At 55.6% G+C, this 21,555-nt stretch overlaps 1 protein-coding gene and 1 pseudogene across 1 annotated transcript; one reads left to right on the top strand and one right to left on the bottom strand.

Annotated features, from left to right (window-relative positions):
* Positions 1-8,428: 8,428 nt before the first annotated feature.
* LOC105037409 (enoyl-CoA delta isomerase 1, peroxisomal) lies at positions 8,429-9,396 on the top strand. The gene has a single exon (XM_010913078.4). The coding sequence runs from the start codon at positions 8,536-8,538 to the stop codon at positions 9,262-9,264; it is 729 nt and encodes a 242-aa protein (XP_010911380.2). The 5' UTR covers positions 8,429-8,535; the 3' UTR covers positions 9,265-9,396.
* Positions 9,397-9,745: 349 nt separating this feature from the next.
* Positions 9,746-10,450, bottom strand: LOC140856625 (transcription initiation factor TFIID subunit 8-like; annotated as a pseudogene).
* Positions 10,451-21,555: the final 11,105 nt, after the last annotated feature.

The raw sequence follows: 21,555 nt of genomic DNA, 5'->3' as shown, positions 1-21,555 counted from the left end.
CAGCTCCAGGATGAGATCGAGAAGCTCATTCGGTGAGGTCGACTCGACAGATTCATCCGCCGCAGGCCTGAGGATAGAAGAGACCGACGAAGAGCCCTCCCGCCGCCTGAACCGCAGAAAAGGGAGGAGCAGCCCGGGGACCGACCGCCTATCGGGACCATCGACTCCATCACCGGAGGGCCTCAAGAAGGAGCGGGAATACCATAAATGTATCGCTTACTATTTCGCTTTGAATCTACTTTTCTTTTTAGCTAACACACTCCTTCTACTTAACGTGGATGTATTATGACTGGATATGACCCCTCCAAAAACAACGGCCATGTCAGGAACAGGAGGAGAACCTCGTCCTGACATGAGCAAGGTCGAAGGCCCGGTTCTTTTAGACCGGATGGGGGGAGAGGCCTCACAACGCCCTAATGTGCCCCCACAGCCCTGTTAGGGATAGGAGGAAAACCTCGTCCTAACTTGAGCAAAGTCGAAGGCCCGGTTCTTTTAGACCGGATGGGGGGAGAGGCCTCACAACGCCCTAATGTGCCCCCACAGCCCTGTTAGGGACAGGAGAAAAACCTCGCCCTAACTTGAGCAAAGTCAAAGGCCCGGTTCTTTTAGACTGGATGGGGGGAGAGGCCTCACAACGCCCTAATGTGCCCCCACAGCCCTGTTAGGGACAGGAGGAAAACCTCACCCTAACTTGAGCAAAGTCAAAGGCCCGATTCTTTTAGACCGGATGGGGGGAGAGGCCTCACAACGCCCTAATGTGCCCCCACAGCCCTGTTAGGGACAGGAGGAAAACCTCGCCCTAACTTGAGCAAAGTCAAAGGCCCGGTTCTTTTAGACCGGATGGGGGGAGAGGCCTTACAACGCCCTAATGTGCCCTCACAGCCATGTCAGGAACAGGAGGAGAACCTCGTCCTGACATGAGCAAAGTTGAAGGCCCGATTCTTTTAGACCGGAGGGGGGAGAGGCCTTACAGCGCCCTAACGCGCCCCCACAAGCCAGGCTGATAACGAGAACCTCGCGCCGGCTCAAGCAAAATGGAAGACCCAGACTCCTACGGGAGCCGGGTTCCGCCGCCAAGGAAAGCTTCACCCGGACTCCTACGGGAGCCGGGTTCCGCCGCCAAGGAAAGCTTCACCCAGACTCCTACGGGAGCCGGGTCCTGCCGCCAAGGAAAGCTTCACCCGGACTCCTATGGGAGCCGGGTTCCGCCGCCCAGGAAAGCTTCACCCGGACTCCTACGGGAGCCGGGTCCCACCGCCAAGGAAAGCTTCACCCGGGCTCCTACGGGAGCCGGGTTCCGCCGCCAAGGAAAGCTTCACCCGGACTCCTACGGGAGCCGGGTCCCGCCGCCAAGGAAAGCTTCACCCGGACTCCTACGGGAGCCGGGTTCCGCCGCCCAGGAAAGCTTCACCCGGACTCCCACGGGAGCCGGATTCTGCCGCCAAGAAAGACTTCGCTCGGACTCCTAAGGAAGCCAGGCTCCATCCGCTACTTCGCCAGCAAGGGTTAAAAATGGTGGCGAGACTTGGCCACATGACGAGATCGGAGGGAAGGGGAGAGTCCCTTCCCACGACGACATCTAAGCCAAACAAGCCAAGCGACGAGAAAGGGTCAATGGACGACAATATCGGTGCTATGCGTGGGCAAGGTAACACAGAGTGCTTTTTCTTCATTTTCGATATACGTACTACAGGGCCAGGACGGCCAGAGAAAGAGGGACAAAACGACAAGAAGAAAGCAGCTACAAAAAGGGGGTGACTACAAAAGAACTCTAAGGAGGTCCTGCTCCCTCTGACCTAGGGTGATCACCTCCATCCCTCAACCAGGACTGCCTCAGATTCTCCACTGCTTCTTCTAGTTCTTCCTTCTTCTGCAGCGTATCCCGGAGCGTCTGACGAAGATGTCGGCTCTCTGCCTCCGCTTCTCGATGCCGCTTCCGCAGAACTTCGGACTCCGCCTCTGCATCCGTGACGGCCTTCCGCTCGAGCGCCAGTTGGATTTTCACTTGTTGAAGCTCGGCTGTCTTCTCCCCAAGGGAGACGGAAATCCCCTCGACAGTGCCCCTCAGGGCTAGGAGCTCTTCGGTATCTTGGGCGTTAGCAAGCTGCGCCCTAGTAACCAACTGCCTCTGGAGACGAACGACCTCGTCCGCCGCTTGACGGAATCTCCCTTTGTACTCTTCTACCTGCTGGCGCCAGCTGGCCCGCTGCACATCGTGGCTCATCTCAGCATCTTGAAGCTGCTTCTGGAGGTCGGAGACCTTCTGCGACCATTTCTGCTCATCCTGCGCTGTGAGCTGGGATGAGTTTCCTTCCAGCTGGCCGATCCTCCTCTTCGCAGCTGACAGCTCCACCTTAAGGGCGCTGATCCTGACTTCTTGAGCCCAAGTTCGGTCACTGGCGCTCTTCGTACATTCCTCGAGCTCCTTTGTGAAATTCGCCTTCCTCCGGCTATAGTCCATGATTGCCTTCACTTGGAGACTCCTGAAGTGGGCGGCTTCAGCGGCGGCCTCGGAATAGCATTTTTTCGACTGGCGGAGCTCGCCCTCCGACTTCTTCAACTTCTTCGTCAGATGGAGGACCTCCTTTTTCAGCCATTGGATAGTTGACTTCAGCGGGACCCCCAGGGGCAAAGAGAGTGCTTCGGCAGGACACTGCCATCGGAAGATGCAAACGTCAAAGACTGACTCATTACAAGAAGAGAGGCAGAAAAGGAGGAGCAGGGGGAAGGAAAGGCCATCCATAATGAGAAATTCGACTTTATTGATTAATTTTGAAGACAAACGGAAAAGAAATATGGCGACAAAAGAAAGATACAAGATCGGAGGTCTCAGACCTCGGGGGCAGGGGGTGGAGAGCTCGGCGCGGGGGGTGCGACTGCGGTAGCGGCAGGTGAAGGGCTGGCCTCATCGTCAGACTCCTCCAGAAAGCCGAGATCAAGGTTGGGGTATCTACTGGCCACCCTCTCTCGGCAGAGCTCGAACCCCATGGTGAACGCCTCCAGGCCAAACTGGACGTTCAGTTTCCTCATCTCCACGGAGGCCTTGAACTCCTCCACCGCAAGGGTCCTGGCCTCCGAAACCAGAACAGGAGTCTGCTCGGCCAAATGGGCGACCTCGGCCTCCGCCTTCCTCGCCGACTCCTCCAAGCTTCGTCTCTCCTCCTCCCGGGCTTGTCTTTCCTCTTCCCAGTCTTGCCTCTCTCTCTCTCCAGGGCCTCCCGGAGGGCGGCCACCTCGGCCGTCTTCGCTTGAAGACGAGCAACCTCGTCCTGGCAGCGCTCCTCCGCCTGAAGGAGGTCCCTTCTCATGCGGCTCGACGCCTCGACATAGGCGAAGAGCTGGTGCCCGATCTGCGAGGACGGATAGAGAATTACAACAAAGACCGAGCGACCATGCAAATAAACATCCGCTTACCTCAAGAAAGGACCCCAAAGTGTCCCAGGCCCGCTGCTCGGGATCGGCGCGGTTGATCCTCTCCACGACATCGGACAGAATGTAGCCATCGAGCAGCCGCCTGATCAGAGCCTTGTCGTTGAAGGGGTTCTCCGATCCCCCCTCGGAGCAGACGGACTTGTCTGCAGCGGCTCGGTGGCTGCTCACCCTGTGGGCCACCGATTTCCTCCTCCTCCCCACGGCGGGCGCCTCCGTGGGGCGAACCCCCGGAATGGGGACCCCAGTCGGCGGGCTCCTTGAGGAAGCCCGGGGGGCCGCTGGCTCGACATCCGAAGGAATATCGATGGCCGGGGTCACCTGGACGGGCGCGGCCAAGCTCGTCTCCTCCACCCTGGCCCTCTTCGCCGAACCGGAGGTCGTCGCGCCCTTCCTCTTCTGAGCTCTCATAGCCTTGGCGAGCATCTGCGTGGCTTCGGCGTCCATTGCTAAAAAAAAAAAAAAAAAAAGAAAAAGAAAAGAAAAGAAGAAAGAAGAAGCGGCACCGATCAATCCAGAGTCGAAAAAAAAAAAAAAAAGGAGAGAAGAGAGAGAAGAAGAAGGCAAGAAAAAGAAAGATAAATACTTGCTGGATCCTGAGGGCTCAGGCCGATGTTGAAAAGAAGCTGCTCCCTCAGAAGGTTAGGAAGGGAAGGAGCGGGATAACTCAGAAGCTTCTGGGCAGCCTGGAGGTCGTCCTCTCCCAGGCTGGGAGCCCGGCGGACGGAATCCCTCAGAGACCCCCAAGGGGGCAGACCTAGTTCTAGGGTCGGGCAGTAGACAAAAAGAAATTTTCTCTTCCAGTTGTGAATCGAAGAAGGGGCGCCCTTCAGCAACCCCTTCTTACCGAACTGGGGGGAGAAGTACCACCAGTCCTTCGCTGAAGGATGGCGTTTGAAGGTGTAGAAATGCCTGAACAAGGAAAGGGATGGCTGGACCTCGGCTATATGGCAGAGAGAGAGAAACCCTATCAAAAACCTAAAGGAATTCGGGGCCACAGAGGCGAGAGAAATGTCTAAGAAGCGAAAGAAGGTGGCAACAAAGGCAGGAAGCGGAAGCCGGAGTCCGGAACGGAATGCCTCCTGGTACAAACAAAAGCGACCAGGAGGGGGAGCGCTGGCCCGGTCAGAGGGGCCAGGAAGCTCCAGGTCGTACTCCGAAGGAACCCCGTACCGAGCCCTTATCAGGAGGAGTTCGTCCGGAGTCGACGAACATGGAATGGCGCCCGGTGCGAAAACCGGGCGAGGCCCTACCCCGGACGCGGGTTCGTCCGCAGAGACAGGGGCCTGGGGGTTCGAAGCAGAAGAACTCCCAGAACTGACGGGGGCAGAAGAGTCGGAAGACATTTTTCGGGGCGAGAACCTAAAGGATCCTAGAAAGGCAAACCGAGAAGGGAACGAGACACCGAAGGTCAACTCAGAAGAAGACACAAAAGAAATGAAAAGAGGAGAAGCCCCTAGGCGGTAAGAAGAAGAAGGTTGGCACTAACCTATCTTGCTCTGGGGACCTGGGGAGCGAGAAGCGGGAGGCGCCTACGGCTCGAGAGGACGTTCGCTAGAGCAGGCTCTCAGGGAGAAGACAGACGCCAGCAAGAAATCAGAAATGGAGTAGGACGCCTGAAGGGGGGAGGACGGGTTTAAATAGACCCTGGGATCCGGTGCCATAATTATCGCGAATCCCCCCAGGCTAGTCCGCATCCGACGCGTGTCCCACTCCCCGTGGCAGACGGCTAAAGGCGGCTGGCGGTTAGCAGGGTCATAATTACGCCGTACCTAGGCCAGCGTACCTGCAGGGTTTTCGAAGCATCCCCTCGTGCCGCTCCAAATCGAAAAGACTCTGGCACGCGCTCATTTAATGCCAAAATATCTGGGAGCGACAGGGCGCAGGATTCGAAGGGACGGTTCCGGCTGTACCTCTGTGTACTTTCTTCGTTTGAAATTCAAACTCGGATGTAGGGGGACTGGTGTTGGGTATAAAATACCCATAGCCGAAACCCTCAACGGAATCGACATCAGCACAGCTCCGCCCGGACTCCTATGGGAGCCGGGCTCCACCGTCGACAGCAAGTGCAGCTCCGCCCGGACTCCTACGGGAGCCGGGCTCCACCACCGACAGCAAGTGCGGCTCCGCCCGGACTCCTACGGGAGCCGGGCTCCACCGACGACAGCAAGTGCAGCTCCGCCCGGACTCCTACGGGAGTCGGGCTCCACCGACGACAGCAAGTGCAGCTCCGCCCGGACTCCTACGGGAGCCGGGCTCCACCACCGACAGTAAGTGCGGCTCCGCCCGGACTCCTACGGGAGCCGGGCTCCACCGACGACAGCAAGTGCAGCTCCGCCCGGACTCCTACGGGAGCCGGGCTCCACCGACGACAGCAAGTGCAGCCCCGCCCGGACTCCTACGGGAGCCGGGCTCCACCGACGACAGCAAGTGCAGCTCCGCCCGTACTCCTACGGGAGCCGGGCTCCACCGACGACAGCAAGTGCGGCTCCGCCCGGACTCCTACGGGAGCCGGGCTCCACCACCGACAGCAAGTGCGGCTCCGCCCGGACTCCTACGGGAGCCGGGCTCCACCGCCGACAGCAAGTGCAGCTCCGCCCGGACTCTTACGGGAGCCGGGCTCCACCACCGACAGCAAGTGCGGCTCCGCCCGGACTCCTACGGGAGCCGGGCTCCACCGACGACAGCAAGTGCAGCTCCGCCCGGACTCCTACGGGAGCCGGGCTCCACCGACGACAGCAAGTGCAGCTCCGCCCGGACTCCTACGGGACAGCAAGTGCAGCTCCGCCCGGACTCCTACGGGAGCCGGGCTCCACCGCCGACAGCAAGTGCAGCTCCGCCCGGACTCCTACGGGAGCCGGGCTCCACCACCGACAGCAAGTGCGGCTCCGCCCGGACTCCTACGGGAGCCGGGCTCCACCGATGACAGCAAGTGCAGCTCCGCCCGGACTCCTACGGGAGCCGGGCTCCACCACCAACAGCAAGTGCGGCTCCGCCCGGACTCCTACGGGAGCCGGGCTCCACCGCCGACAGCAAGTGCAGCTTCGCCCGGACTCCTACGGGAGCCGGGCTCCGCAGCCAACATCAGAACAGCTCCGCCCGGACTCCTACGGGAGCCGGGCTCCGCTCTCAGTATCAACTACTGGTAAGCTCCTTCCGGACTCCTACCAGAGCCGGACTCCACCCGCAACTTCGGCTCCGAGAGGGCTCCGCTCACGACCCCTACTGCCAGGAGGACCTCTCCCGGACCTCAACAGAAACCGGGCTCCGACCGTTGCCGAGCTTCAATCGACAGATCCACGCTCCCTGACAGGCCCTCAAAACGGCCACAACCCTGCTCCACTTCCTGTGGCGGACTCCGCGCAGTACCATCATTCCCTGATAGGCCGCAGTAACCATAACCACCCTGCTCCACCTCCTGTGGCGGACTCCGCACAGCTCCACTATCCCCTGGCAGGCCACAGTAACGGCCACGAACCTGCTCCACCTCCTGCGACGGATACCATGCGATTCTCCTATCCGCTGACAACGGACGCTGCTCCACCCCTCATAACAGATTCCACGTGGCAGGTCGAGGTGACGGCCACGTGTCTGCTCCATTATCTTTCGCAATCAATTCCCCTGACCATGGGCGGCGCACTACCAGGCGGTTACAAACGTCGCCATCAATCCGTTGCCTCCTCCGTCTATAAAAGGAGGATCCAGATACGTTATTCTTTAAGCTCATTTTTCTTATCTCAAAACTCTGCTAAATTCTCCGTTCGAGCACTCCATTCTTGTTGAGGCAGAGAACTGACTTGAGCGTCGGAGGGTCTTGCCGGAGCAACCCCACCTCCGGTTTAGACTTCCCTTGCAGGTCCCGGCGGCGACCGCGGCTTCCCCGACTCCAGCTTCTCCGGCGCAAGCGGATTTTTGCACCAACAGGTATGTTGTGAAGAGCTGAGCTATATTTATGCTGATATGAGCTAAGCTATCCTAAGCTATGTGTTGAGCTGAGCTATCCTTCTATATTTAATCATTTTCATGCCATAGCAGCCACCCACACCATGTAGAAAAGGTCAAAAATAATAAATATCCCCACATGAAAAGTATGTGAAGGCTAAGATCCTCCATACTCTCAGCTCCTGATTGACAGCCCATGTAATTAAGAAGTGGGATCCTCATGTACCATGAGGTGACACCACTCATTCAATTTAAGAAGGCCAACAGATCAAGTACGATCTTCGAGGATATTTAAATCTCTCACTCAATATATTGCCAGTAACAGTCTCTTAACTCTACGAGAGTGATTAAGGGCTGGATTATCTCGCCCACAATGACATGTTTAATGATCCTACAATCTCGGATCGTACGATCTCACAGCTGTTCGACAGTCTTCTATATAAGCAATCAAAGCTCCGAAGATCAAGACGAGTCAATTAATCCCTCTCAGAGAATTCGTTGCTGTTCTTATTGTTCTCTGAATCTAACTTGAGCGTCGGAAGATTTTCGCTGGAGCGAAAATCTTCGATTTGGACTTGGTGCAATCACTCCAACGCTAGCATCTCTGCACAAGGCTCAGTCATCTTCTATTCGACTTCGATCAAATCGAACAGCAATACAATATTTTAACAACTATGCATCTACCATAATAATGTAGTCGATTGTTCGGACAACTTATGTTTGCATATATTATTATATGATGTTTTTTCAATATATCGAGATGGATCATATTAGGTTAATTTTGGTGACTAATTATTATTTTTAAATTTTTAAGATTTAAATATAAATTATCTAAAGTTGGAAGGTATCTCTATAATTTTTAATAATAAAAAAATAGCCGTCCAAATGTGCATCAATAGTCAAACTAGAATGGCTTTGGTTCTAATTTTATAACAGACTTAGGCTAACTGCAGAAAAGACAATAGAGCTGCTTTCATCTCCTCTCCCATCCAAAGTCAGCACGCACTTGTTAAACCTTCCTTTTTTTTTTTCCAGTTAAACCTTCCCGAAATGTGCCGGCGGAAATAAAAGAGAGGGTATTGAATAAAAATTCTAACACACCCACCCTTCCCAAGTTCCAAAGACCACAGGACGACTCGGAGAGGAAGCGAGCGAGCGCGAGAGATGTGCACGCTAGAGAAGCGCGGTCGGGTGTATCTCCTCACCCTGACCGGCGACGGCGAGCACCGGCTAAACCCTACTCTCCTCGACGCCATCCGCTCCGCCCTTGCCCGGATCCGCTCCGACTCCGCCCGCACCGGTGGCGGATTGGCCCTCGTCACGACAGCCGAGGGCAAGTACTTCTCCAACGGATTCGACCTTGCCTGGGCCAAATCCTCTCCGGCCGACAGGCCCAGGATCATGACCTCCGCCTTGCAGCACGTCATCGCGGATCTGATGACGCTCCCCATGCCGACGATCGCCGCCGTGACCGGCCACGCCTCTGCTGCTGGCTTCGCCCTGGTGCTGAGCCACGACTACGTGGTGATGAGGGGGGACCGGGGGTTCCTGTACATGAGCGAGCTCGACATCGAGATCCGGTTGGTGGATTATATTATGGCTGTGTTTCGGTCCAAGATCGCAGATCCGAGGGTCCGGCGGGACGTGCTGCTGCGGGCGCCCAAGATCACGGCGGCGGAGGCGGCACGGAGGGGGATCATCGAGCGGGTGGTCGGCGGAGCGGCGGAGGCAGTGGAGACGGCGGTGCGAATGGGGGAGGAGCTGGCGGGAAAGAATTGGAACGGGGAGGTGTATGCGTCCATCCGGAAGGCGGCGTTCCCGGATCTGTGCGGGGCGCTGGAATTGGCCGAGGAGGGCGACGAGGACACGAAAATGTTGGCCTCAAAGCTTTGAATTGAATCCCTTGATTACGAGAAAGGTAAATTGTACCCTTCACGATTAGATTAAAATATTAAGCATTAAGCATATCATAATACGGTTTCGACGCTTCTCTAAGTAATAACTATCTTGATGACTTGAGATGTAGGTGACAACTTTTGTCCCTTTTTTTTTTTTTTTTCCTCTCTCTCTCTCTCTCTCTCTCTCTCAAGATGGGTTTTTATATATTTTTAGTTCTATCTTCTATGGGTACTGGTTGTATCTAGAGCTATCAAAATAGATCAGAATTCAGAGCTATCAAAATAGATCAGAATTCATAGGCCAATCCATTTGACTAAAAATGGATCAGATCGAATTGAAAAATTCTGATCTATTTATGAAAATAGACTTTTTGATCCGGCCCCTTAGCCCATGAGCTCAATCGAATTAGGCCGAGTGAGCCCATGGACCGGTCCATATCCACTGCCCTCCGCCCCTCTCCTGGATCAATCTCAGGCTATCTTCTCTTCCCATCTCTCTCCTCCGCCTCCTCGCCGACCCTCCTCGTTTTTCTCTCCCCACACGAGCCACCACAGTACTCCAATCGGAACCAAACTCTCTTCCTCTCCGTCGGTAAAACCCTCTCCCCTTCCCCTGATAATATCACCCCCTTCGTCATCTCCCTCTCCCTATCCCCTTCGCTCCCGTTGCCCCCCTGCCCTCCCCTTCTCTCCGCGACCTCTCCCAGGCCTCCAGAAAGCACGGCAGCCATCGCGGCATGTGCCCGAACGGCGGCTCCCGCCCCATCTGCCCGAAGTTCGGTGAAACCCTAGCTGTTACGGATTCACGTTGGATCGACCACGGAAAAAGGATCTCCTCCATCGATTGGACGAACGCCATTAGCTCTCTTAGAATGCTCGATCTCAGAAGTGGTGTTATCGGATCGAAGGCGCCCGCGAAACCCCGCGGGAGGTTGAGGTCCTTCATCACCTTGATGAGGTCGAGGAGGTTGGCATCAGTCCGGAAGTGGGCGGCGAAAGAGACGCCCAATCGGACTAGGATCTGGATGAAGCGAGTAGCGACGTCGGCGAGTGAGCAGAGGGCGGCGGGCTCCGCGGCAGCATACCCGACGGTGAGGCAGATCTGGGTTACGGCCTGGACGAAGGGAGTAGCAACGTCGGCGAGGGAGCGGAGGGCGGCAGGCTCCATGACCTTGTCGACCTCGGCGTCCCTCCTTCTCGTTGAAATGAAGTGGACTGGCCCGGTCCTAACTCATAGCTCACGTCGGCTAGGGCCGGGCTGGATTTTCATGGTCCATTTTAGCAAGTGGGTCAAGCCCGGACCAGCTCACGTAGTCACAGCTCACGTCGGTTAGAGCCGGGTTGGATCGGTCCATTTTGACAGCTTTAGTTGTATCCATCTTCTTTTAGAACATTGAACAATAGATCCTATCTCGCATAGCTCTTGTTGGTGCAAAAATCCGCTTACGTCGGAGAAGCTGGAGTTGGGGAAGTCGCGGTCGCCGCCGGGACCTGCAAAGGAAGTCTAAACCGGAGGTGGGGTTGCTCCGGCAAGACTCTCCGACGCTCAAGTCAGTTCTCTGCCTCAACAAGAATGAAGCGCTCGAACGGAGAATTTAGCAGAGTTTTTAGATAAAAAGACGAGAGCTTATATCATAACGTATCTGGATCTCCCTTTTTATAGGCGGAGGAGGTAACGGATTGATGGCGACGTTCGTAACCGTCTGGTAGTGGGCCGTCCATAGTCAGGCGGAAATTATTGCGAAGGGTAGTGGAGCGGAATCGTGGCTATTGCTATGGCCTGCCACGTAGAGCCTGTTGCAGGTAGTGGAGCGGCGTCCGTTGCTGCTAATTACCAGGGAGTAGTGGAGTCACGCAGCACCCGCCGCAGGGAGTGGAGCAGAATCATGGCCGTTGATACAGCCTGTCAGAGAGTAATGGGATCGCGTAGGGTCCACCGCAGGAAGTGGAGCAGGATCGTGGCTGTTAAAATAGCCTGTCAGGGAGTGCAGATCCATCGGCTGAAGCTCGGCAGTGGTCGGAGCTGATGACGGAGTTCGGCTCCCGTAGGAGTCCGGGCGGAGTCCTCTGCAACTAAAGTCAGGTGGAAAGTCCGGCTCCCGTGGGAGTCCGGACGGATCTTACCGGCAATCGGAGTCAGCGACGGAGCCCGGCTCTTATGGGAGTCCGGGCGGAGTCCCCCTTGCGGTTGAAGTTGTTGGCGGAGTCCGGCTCCCGTAGGAGTCCGGACGAAGTCTGTCTGCAGCCGTTGGAGTCGAGGACGAAGCCCGGCTCCCGTAGGAGTCCAGGCGGAGTCTTCCTGCAATCAAAGTCAAAGGTGAGGTCCGACTCCCGTAGGAGTCCGGACGGGACTTACCAGCAGTTGATGTCGAGGACGGAGCCTGGCTCCCGTAGGAGTCCAGGCGGAGTCTTCCTGCAATTAAAGTCGAAGGCGAAGTCCGGCTCCCGTAGGAGTCCGGACGAAGTCTGTTTGCGGTGGAAGTTGTCAGCGGAGTCCGGCTCCCGTAGGAGTCCGGACGAAGTCTGTCTGCAGCCGTTGGAGTCGAGGACGAAGCCCGACTCCCGTAGGAGTCCAGACGGAGTCTTCCTGCAATTAAAGTCGAAGGCGAAGTTCGGCTCCCGTAGGAGTCCGAACAAGGCTCACCGGCAGTTGATGTCGAGGACGGAGCCCGGCTCCCGTAGGAGTCCGGGCGGAGTCCTCCTGGAGCTGATTCTGCTGAGGGCTTCGGCTGTGGGTATTTTATACCCAACACCAGTTTCCCTACTTTCGAGTTCGAATTTCGAATGAAGTACAGAGAGATGGGCACAGCCGAAGCCGTCCCCTCGAATCTTGCGCACCGCCGCTCCCAGATATTTTGGCATTAAATGTGTGCATATCGGAACTCTTTTTCTGGTTAAGGTGACCTGAAGAGTCTTTTCGGAACTTCCGCCGAAACGCGATCCCAAGCGTCGCTCTACGGAAATCTGCGAACGGTCAATCCTTGATAGCGGTGAGGGGGACATGCGGAACACGTGGCATGCATCAGTTGGCCCAGGTACGCCTGCTGCCATAACTGCGCTAAGATTCGCTGGCTATTTAAACCCCCTTCTCTCCCTTCGGGGTTTCATTCTGCCGAGAAGACGGCACCCTTCTTTCATCTGAGAGCCTAGCTACTCAGCTACTTCCCCTGCACCGGTCCTTGCCGTCTTCAGCCCCCCCCAATTCTTCTCTAAGGGGTTCCCACGCTATGTCCTCTACCCCGGAGGCCATCCTTGAAGGGATGTCTAGGGCTTGGAGGAAGGTGAGGAGGAGAACAACGGCCGATGAGGATCCCCATCGTTTCAAAGGGGGCTCAAGGAAGAATTTCTTCAACAACAGGGGTTTAATAATGGGGGCCGCCGGTAAAGTTATTCTGCCCGAGAATTTCGGAGTAGCAAGGCGGGGTGATACCGGTCAAGAGGGCAGAGCTGTCGTCACAAGCTGTGACGGGATCCTTGATGCCGTCGGGGCCGAGGGACCAGAAGCGGTCGGCGTCGACGGTGGGGCAGTGGAATTTGTTGCGGGGACGGTGGAAGTAGCGCATGCCGACCTTGCCGGAGCATTTTGGGTGGCGGCTGTCGCGGAGCATTCGGAGATGGAGCATATCTTTGGCATCACCGTTGCCTCCAAGGTGACTCCGGCTCTTCTTGAAACAGGTCTTCGTTACTGCTGCCGTTGCCTTTACCGCCCCCGAAAATCTATCCCACCCTTTTCCCCCTAGGGTTGGGATTTCGGAGATGGAGCGAAGCGAGACGGGACGAAAGCCGATAGGTTCGTTACACGCGCTGGAGAACGCGGCTGAGAAGGACAGAGATGGGAAGAGGAGTTTGCAGCTTGGAGCGGCCTCCGGTATATCCTTTCCAAGCCGTGTTCGCGAGACTTGCAATGATGCATATCTTCTTCTTTTTTTCTTGACCCACCGGATCTTGTAACGTATATCTTATTAAATGAAAATGAGATTTTGTTACCTTGTCTGCATCTTGCATCGAATAGTTGTCTGTCGAACTTCTTCATTTTTCTTTCCTCTTTCTTCCTCCTTTTCTTCTTTTCTTTTTCATGTCGTCCTAAGGTCATCGACGACCTCTTTTATTCGTGTAGGGTTGTTATTTGCCGAGCTTCTTTTCGACTTTTATGCCGTTCGAAGATACCCGGTTGTCGTTCCGTCAATGGCTGCAGGTTCGCTTGGGGCCATTCGGGCCCGGAGTCCCTTCTAGGGCTTGAATTCGGGGATCCGAGCCTCTGTCACCCTAAGGGAGTTGCCTTATTTTGCGCCGAAAGCTTCCTTGAGAGCTGGGACTCCTATCGGGAGTCCCAATCCTTGCTGTGACAGGGTTTTTATACCTCGGGCGCTGTTTGTTTTCTAATCGTCACTGTTGCAATCCATTGCCTTCCTTTTTCGCTTGGAGTTTTTCTCCGCTGAAGCCGAGGCGAAGTTCGGCTCCCGTGGGAGTCCGAACGGAGAATCCCTCTCGAAGTTGGAGTTGTGGGCGGAGCCTGGCTCCAGTAGGAGTCCGGGCGGAGCCTTCCTTGGCGTCGTGGACAGAGCCCGGCTCCCGTAGGAGTCAGGGCGAAGTCTTCCTGCAATCAAGGCCATAGGCGAAGTCCGGCTCCCGTAGGAGTCCGGACAAGGCTTACCGGCAGTTGCTGTTGTCGGCGGAGTCCGGCTCCCGTAAGAGTCCGGGCGGAGTTGTCCTGTAGTCGATGTCGGTGATGGAGCCCGGCTCCCATAGGAGTCCGGGCGGGGCTGTCGTGTAGTCGAAGTTGCTTAAGCTAAGGCAAGGTTTTCCTCTTGGGGGGCGCATATGGGCGTTGCAGGGTCTCTCCCCCCATCCGGTCTAAAAGAACCGGGCCTTTGACTTTGTTCATGTCAGGACGAGGTCCTCCTCCTGTTCCTGGCATGGCTGTGGGGCGCATATGGGCGTTGCAAGGCCTCTCCCCCCATCCGGTCTAAATGGAACCGGACCTTCGACTTTGCTCATGTCAGGACGAGGTCCTCCTCCTGTTCCTGGCATGGCTGTGGGGGCACATATGGGCGTTGTAAGGCCTCTCCCCCCATCCGGTCTAAAAGAACCGGGCCTTTGACTTTGCTCAAGTTAGGGCGAGGTTCTCCTCCTGTCCCTAACAGGGCTGTGGGGGCACATATGGGCGTTGTAAGGCCTCTCCCCCCATCTGGTCCAAAAGAGCCGGGCCTTTGACTTTGCTCAAGTTATGGCGAGGTTCTCCTCCTGTCCCTAACAGAGCTGTGGGGGCACATATGGGCATTGTAAGGCCTCTCCCCCCATCCGGTCTAAAAGAACCGGGCCTTTGACTTTATGAGGTTGCCTTTTTGCTTTTGATACAGTTTGTTTGAATTGTCCAAAGACATATGGGTATGCGATTTTTGATTAAAACGAAGCTACTGATAGTACATCTGTAAGTTTTCTGAGCTCCACGATCGCGGGAGGTCGGCTCCTCCGAGCTCCTTAAGATAATAAGTTCCGGGCCGGACTACTTCTTTGACCTCATAAGGTCCCTCCCAGTTTGGGGCGAGTTTCCCCCGGTCCTGAGGTTGCGAGACAGCAGCTCGTCGAAGCACTAGATCTCCTATTTTAAAGGCTTTGTTCTTGACCCGGGCGTTGTAATATCGGACAACTTTCTGTCTGTAGGCCGCCATTCGGACCTGAGTGATCTTCCGTCTTTTTTCCAGCAGGTCGAGGTTGGCTCTAAGACTTTGTGAATTTTGGTGTTCGTCGAATGCCACGACTCGCGCCGACGGGAGTTTAAGCTCGATCGGGATGACGGCTTCCGTTCCGAAGGCTAAAGCAAAGGGGGTCTCCCCCGTAGGCAACCTTTGGGTAGTTCGATACGTCCATAGCACATGATAAAGCTCGTCCGCCCAAGTTCCTTTTGCTTTTTCAAGCCTTGTCTTAATCCCCTATAAAAGGGTTCTGTTAGTCACCTCAGCTTCGCCGTTCGCCTGGGGATGGGCTACTGATGTGAAGTTGTGGGAGATGTTTAGATCTTCACAGAATTCGACGAATCTTGCTCCCGCAAATTGCCGTCCATTATCAGTGATTAGGATTCTAGGCAGATCGAACCTGCATACAATTGACTTCCAGACGAAATCTTGTACTTTCGCTTCTGTGATTTTTGCTAGTGGTTCGGCTTTAACCCATTTGGTGAAGTAGTCGATCGCTACAAGGAGAAACTTCCTTTGTCCAGACGCAATGGGAAAGGGGCCAAGGATGTCCATCCCCCATTGTGCAGAAGGCCACGGGGCACTCAAGGGTGTGAGCTCGGTGGCGGGCTGTCTTTGGACGTTGGCATATCTCTGGCATCGATCACACTTTTTAACATATTCAATCGAATCATGATGCATCGTTGGCCAGTAATATCCTTGGCGGAGTAGCTTGTGGGATAAAGATCTGGCTCCCAAGTGGTTTCCGCAAACTCCCTCGTGTACTTCCCATAAGGCGTAGTCAGCTTCCGAGCGCCGGAGGCATCTTAAGAGGGGCAAGGAGTATGATCTTTTGTACAATTTGCCCTCATGAAGGATGTACCGGGAGGCTTAATTTCGGAGCTTCCGAGCCTCCTTCGCGTCCTGGGGGAGAACCCCATCTCTAAGATAGGTTATCAGCGGGTCGACCCAGCTGGGCTCGTGGTCGATCTCCATTACGGGCCACGATTCTTCTGTACTCGGATGTTTTAGAACTTCAAAGAGGACGCCTTTGGGCAATTCAGCCGGAGCCGATGTCGCCAGCTTGGAGAGAAGATCGGCTCTGGTATTCTCCAGCCTTGGAATCTGCCTGATGTCGAAACTGCTAAAGGCGGGGGTAAGCTCCTTTACCTTCTCAAGATATTTGGCCATACTATCCTCCCGCGCTTCATAACTCCCGCTGACTTGTCCCACCACTAGTTGGGAGTCGCTGTGTACCCGGAGTTGACCTATTCCCAGCTCTTTGGCGATCCTTAATCCTGCGATCAGAGCTTCATATTCCGCTCCATTGTTTGTTGCGGGAAACTCGAAACGCAGAGCGTACTCCGCGATGACTCCCTCCGGGCTGACCAAGATCAGACCTGCACCCGCGCCTGCCATGTTGGAAGATCCATCCACATAGAGGGTCCAAAAGCATTCGGAGGGATTGGCTCCTTCGTTGGGGGAGTTCGGTTGAGACTTCAGGTCGTCAACTTTGCTTTGCTCAGGTTCGGCCTCCTCTGGGATGGTGCACTCTACTATGAAATCTGTCAATATTTGGGCCTTTACTGCTGGTCTAGGTCTGTAGTTGATATCGAATTCCGTGAGCTCGATCACCCATTTTGCCATTCTTCCAGAGGCGTCAGCCCGGTGCAAAACCGCCTTGATCGGTTGATCGGTGAGTAGCGTTACGGTGTGCCCTTGAAAGTAGGGTCGGAGCCTCCGAGATGCAACCAACAAGGCGTAGGTCAGTTTTTCTAATTTGGTGTACCTGGTCTCGGCGTCCCTCAGCGCGCGGCTAATGTAGTAGACTGGTCGCTGGACTTTCGTTTCTTCTTTGACAAGGACGGCCGCAAGGGCCATGGGAGAGACCGCCAAGTATAAGAATAGTTCCTCCCCAGGTTCAGGCTTTGCCAGCGGCGGGGGTGAGCTAAGGTAGTTTTTTAATTCTTCGAACGCCTGTTGGCATTCAGAGGTCCAACAGAAGTTCTTCGGCTGCTTGAGGGTTTGAAAGAAGGGCAAGCATCATTCGACCGACCTCGCGATGAAGCGATTAAGAGCCGCTATCCTCTCTGTGAGGCGCTGAACCTCCTTGATCGACTTTGGGGCGGTCGTCTCTTGGATGGCGCGAATTTTCTCTGGATTGGCCTCAATCCCGCGCCCTGATACCATGAAGCCCAGGAACTTTCCTGAGGTTACTCCAAAAGCGCATTTAGTTGGGTTCAGCTTCATTCTATACTTTCGAAGAGTGCCAAAGGTTTCCTCGAGGTCGGCGACATGATTTCTGGAAGACTTGCTTTTTACGAGCATATCGTCCACGTAGACCTCCATGTTTCGGCCGATCTGCTCTTTGAAGATTTTGTTCACCAGCCGTTGGTAGGTTGCGCCCGCATTCTTGAGGCCGAATGGCATGATCCTGTAGCAGTAAAGACCGCGATTAGTGATGAAAGCTGTCTTTTCTTCATCTTCCGATGCCATTCTAATTTGATTATAGCCGGAGAACGCGTCCATAAAAGTGAGGAGCTCATGGCCTGAGGTAGCGTCCACCAGTTGGTCGATTCTGGGAAGGGGATAGCTGTCCTTTGGACAAGCCTTATTCAGCTTTTTAAAGTCTATACACATCCTCCACTTGCCGTTTGCTTTCTTGACCAAAACAACATTGGAAATCCAATCAGGATAATTGACTTCCTTAATGAATCCGGCCTTGAGAAGCTTATCCACTTCCTCGGCTATCGCCTTCTACCTCTCAGCGGCATGACTCCGAATTTTTTCTTTTGTCGGTCGATGCTTCGGATCGACTGTCAGATGATGCTCCATGACTTCCGTGTCAATCCCCGGCATGTCCGCCGGAACCCAAGCGAAAACGTCCGCATTCCTTCGGAGGAAATCAATAAGACGCGTCTGCACCTCCTCCCCCAAGTTGGAGCCAATCAACACCACATGCTCCGCGTTCCCATCATTCAGGGGAACTGGTACCAGATCTTCGATTGGGCCGCCCCTTTCTTCGGTGAGGTCGTCGCGAGCATCCAATCCATCGACGGGATAGGGGTCAGCCTGGTCGCTTCTTTGCAAGGCGATGTTGTAGCAATGTCTGGCCAGGGCTTGGTCTCCCCGGACCTCTCCGATCCCCTGGTTGGTGGGGAACTTCAATTTCAAATGGTATGTTGAAACGACAGCTCTGAGAGCATTGAGGCCGAGTCGGCCAAGGATTGCATTGTAGGCGGATGGCGCCTTTACCACCAAGAAATTCACCAGAGCCCTGGACTGCTTTGGATACTGACCCGCGGCCACAGTCAAAGCTATCATTTCCTCCGTCGGGACGGCGTCACCGGTAAACCCTATCAAGGGGGAGCAAATCGGTCTCAGATGACCGCCAAGAGCGGACATTCTTGAAAAGGCATCGTAGAACAAGATGTCGGCCGAACTTCCGTTGTCGACGAGAATGCGACGGACGTCGTAATTTGCTATATTCAAGGAAACTACGACCGCGTCGTTATGAGGGAATTGGATTCCCTGGGTGTCTTCTTCGGTAAAGGTTATGGGTTCTTCAACTTTTTGCCGCTTGGGGGATGTAGCTGGTATGTTGGTCGCCTCCCGCCGGGATTCCCCCGAAATGGCATTGACGGAATCCGACAGAGGCCGGTCATCCGGCCACTCCTCATCGGCGACCATAGCCGGAGGTGGTTGTGTAAAGGCCTCGTGAGATGGCATCAGATGAGGGAAGGAGGAGTGGGTGCCGGAAAAGATGGCCGGAAGTGGATCCGTTGAGCGCTCCTTTAAGAACAAGGGTACTGCGAAGACACAGACCCTTCCTCTAGCGCCAATCCTGTTGGTGCAAAAATCCGCTTGCACCGGAGAAGCTGGAGTTGGGGAAGTCGCGGTCGCCGCCGGGACCTGCAAAAGAAGTCTAAACCGGAGGTGGGGTTGCTCCGGCAAGACCCTCCGACGCTCAAATCAGTTCTCTGCCTCAATAAGAATGGAGCGCTCGAACGAAGAATTTAGCAGAGTTTTTAGATAAAAAGACGAGAGCTTATATCATAACGTATCTGGGTCCCCCTTTTTATAGGCGGAGGAGGTAACGGATTGATGGCGACGTTCGTAACCGTCTGGTAGTGGGCCGTCCATAGTCAGGCGAAAATTATTGCGAAGGGTAGTGGAGCGGAATCGTGGCTATTGCTATGGCCTGCCATGTGGAGCCTGTTGCAAGTAGTGGAGCGGCGTCCGTTGCTGCTAATTGCAAGGGAGTAGTGGAGTCACGCAGCACCCGCCGCAGGGAGTGGAGCAGAATCATGGCCGTTGATACAGCCTGTCAGAGAGTAATGGGGTCGCGTAGGGTCCGCCGCAGGAAGTGGAGCAGGATCGTGGCCGTTAAAACAGTCTGTCAGGGAGTGCAGATCCATCGGCTGAAGCTCGGCAGTGGTCGGAGCTGATGACGGAGTTCGACTCCCGTAGGAGTCCGGGCGGAGTCCTCTGCAACTAAAGTCAGGTGAAAAGTTCGGCTCCCGTGGGAGTCCGGACGGATCTTACCGGCAATCGGAGTCAGCGACGGAGCCCGGCTCTTATGGGAGTCCGGGCGGAGTCCCCCTTGCGGTTGAAGTTGTCGGCGGAGTCCGGCTCCCATAGGAGTCCGGACGAAGTCTGTCTGCAGCCGTTGGAGTCGAGGACGAAGCCCAGCTCCCGTAGGAGTCCAGGCGGAGTCTTCCTGCAATCAAAGTCAAAGGCGAGGTCCGGCTCCCGTAGGAGTCCGGACGGGACTTACCAGCAGTTGATGTCGAGGACGGAGCCTGGCTCCCGTAGGAGTCCAGGCGGAGTCTTCCTGTAATTAAAGTCGAAGGCGAAGTCCGGCTCCCGTAGGAGTCCGGACGAAGTCTGCTTGCGGTGGAAATTGTCAGCGGAGTCCGGCTCCCGTAGGAGTCCGGACGAAGTCTGTCTGCAGCCGTTGGAGTCGAGGACGAAGCCCGGCTCCCGTAGGAGTCCAGGCGGAGTCTTCCTGCAATTAAAGTCGAAGGCGAAGTCCGGCTCCCGTAGGAGTCCGGACAAGGCTCACCGGCAGTTGATGTCGAGGACGGAGCCCGGCTCCCGTAGGAGTCCGGGCGGAGTCCTCCTGGAGTTGATTCTGCTGAGGGCTTCGGCTGTGGGTATTTTATACCTGTTGGTACAAAAATCCGTTTGCGCCGGAGAAGCTGGAGTTGGGGAAGTCGCGGTCGCCGTCGGGACCTGCAAAGCAAGTCTAAACCGGTGGTGGGGTTGCTCCGGCAAGACCCTCCGACGCTCAAGTCAGTTCTCTGTCTCAACAAGAATGGAGCGCTCGAACGAAGAATTTAGCAGAGTTTTTAGATAAAAAGACGAGAGCTTATATCATAACGTATCTGGGTCTCCCTTTTTATAGGCGGAGGAGGTAACGGATTGATGGCGACGTTCGTAACCGTCTGGTAGTGGGCCGTCCATAGTCAGGCAGAAATTATTGCGAAGGGTAGTGGAGCGAAATCGTGGCTATTGCTATGGCCTGCCACGTGGAGCCTGTTGCAGGTAGTGGAGCGGCGTCCGTTGCTGCTAATTGCTAGGGAGTAGTGGAGTCACGCAGCACCCGCCGCAGGGAGTGGAGCAGAATCATGGCCGTTGATACAGCCTGTCAGAGAGTAATGGGGTCGCGTAGGGTCTGCCTCAAGAAGTGGAGCAGGATCGTGGCCGTTAAAACAGCCTGTCAGGGAGTGCAGATCCATCGGCTGAAGCTCGGCAGTGGTCGGAGCTGATGACGGAGTTCGGCTCCCGTAGGAGTCCGGGCGGAGTCCTCTGCAACTAAAGTCAGGTGGAAAGTCCGGCTCCCGTGGGAGTCCGGACGGATCTTACCGGCAATCGGAGTCAGCGACGGAGCCCGGCTCTTATGGGAGTCCGGGCGGAGTCCCCCTTGCGGTTGAAGTTGTCGGCGGAGTCCGGCTCCCGTAGGAGTCCGGACGAAGTCTGTCTGCAGCCGTTGGAGTCGAGGACGAAGCCCGGCTCCCGTAGGAGTCCAGGCGGAGTCTTCCTGCAATCTAAGTCAAAGGCGAGGTCCGGCTCCCGTAGGAATCCGGACGGGACTTACCAGCAGTTGATGTCGAGGACGGAGCCTGGCTCCCGTAGGAGTCCAGGCGTAGTCTTCCTGTAATTAAAGTCGAAGGCGAAGTCCGGCTCCCGTAGGAGTCCGGACGAAGTCTGCTTGCGGTGGAAGTTGTCAGCGGAGTCCGGCTCCCGTAGGAGTCCGGACGAAGTCTGTCTGCAGCCGTTGGAGTCGAGGACGAATCCCAGCTCCCGTAGGAGTCCAGGCGGAGTCTTCCTGCAATTAAAGTCGAAGGCGAAGTCCGGCTCCCGTAGGAGTCCGGACAAGGCTCACCGACAGTTGATGTCGAGGACGGATCCCGACTCCCGTAGGAGTCCGGGCGGAGTCCTCCTGGAGCTGATTCTGCTGAGGGCTTCGGCTGTGGGTATTTTATACCCAACACCAGTCCCCCTACTTCCGAGTTCGAATTTCGAATGAAGGAAGTACAGAGAGATGGGTACAGCCGAAGCCGTCTCCTCGAATCCTGCGCACCGCCGCTCCCAGATATTTTGGCATT

This window comes from Elaeis guineensis, chromosome 3 (genome assembly GCF_000442705.2).
Source record: "Elaeis guineensis isolate ETL-2024a chromosome 3, EG11, whole genome shotgun sequence".
Classification (NCBI taxonomy): domain Eukaryota; kingdom Viridiplantae; phylum Streptophyta; class Magnoliopsida; order Arecales; family Arecaceae; genus Elaeis; species Elaeis guineensis.
This window is presented reverse-complemented; position numbering and strand designations above follow the sequence as displayed.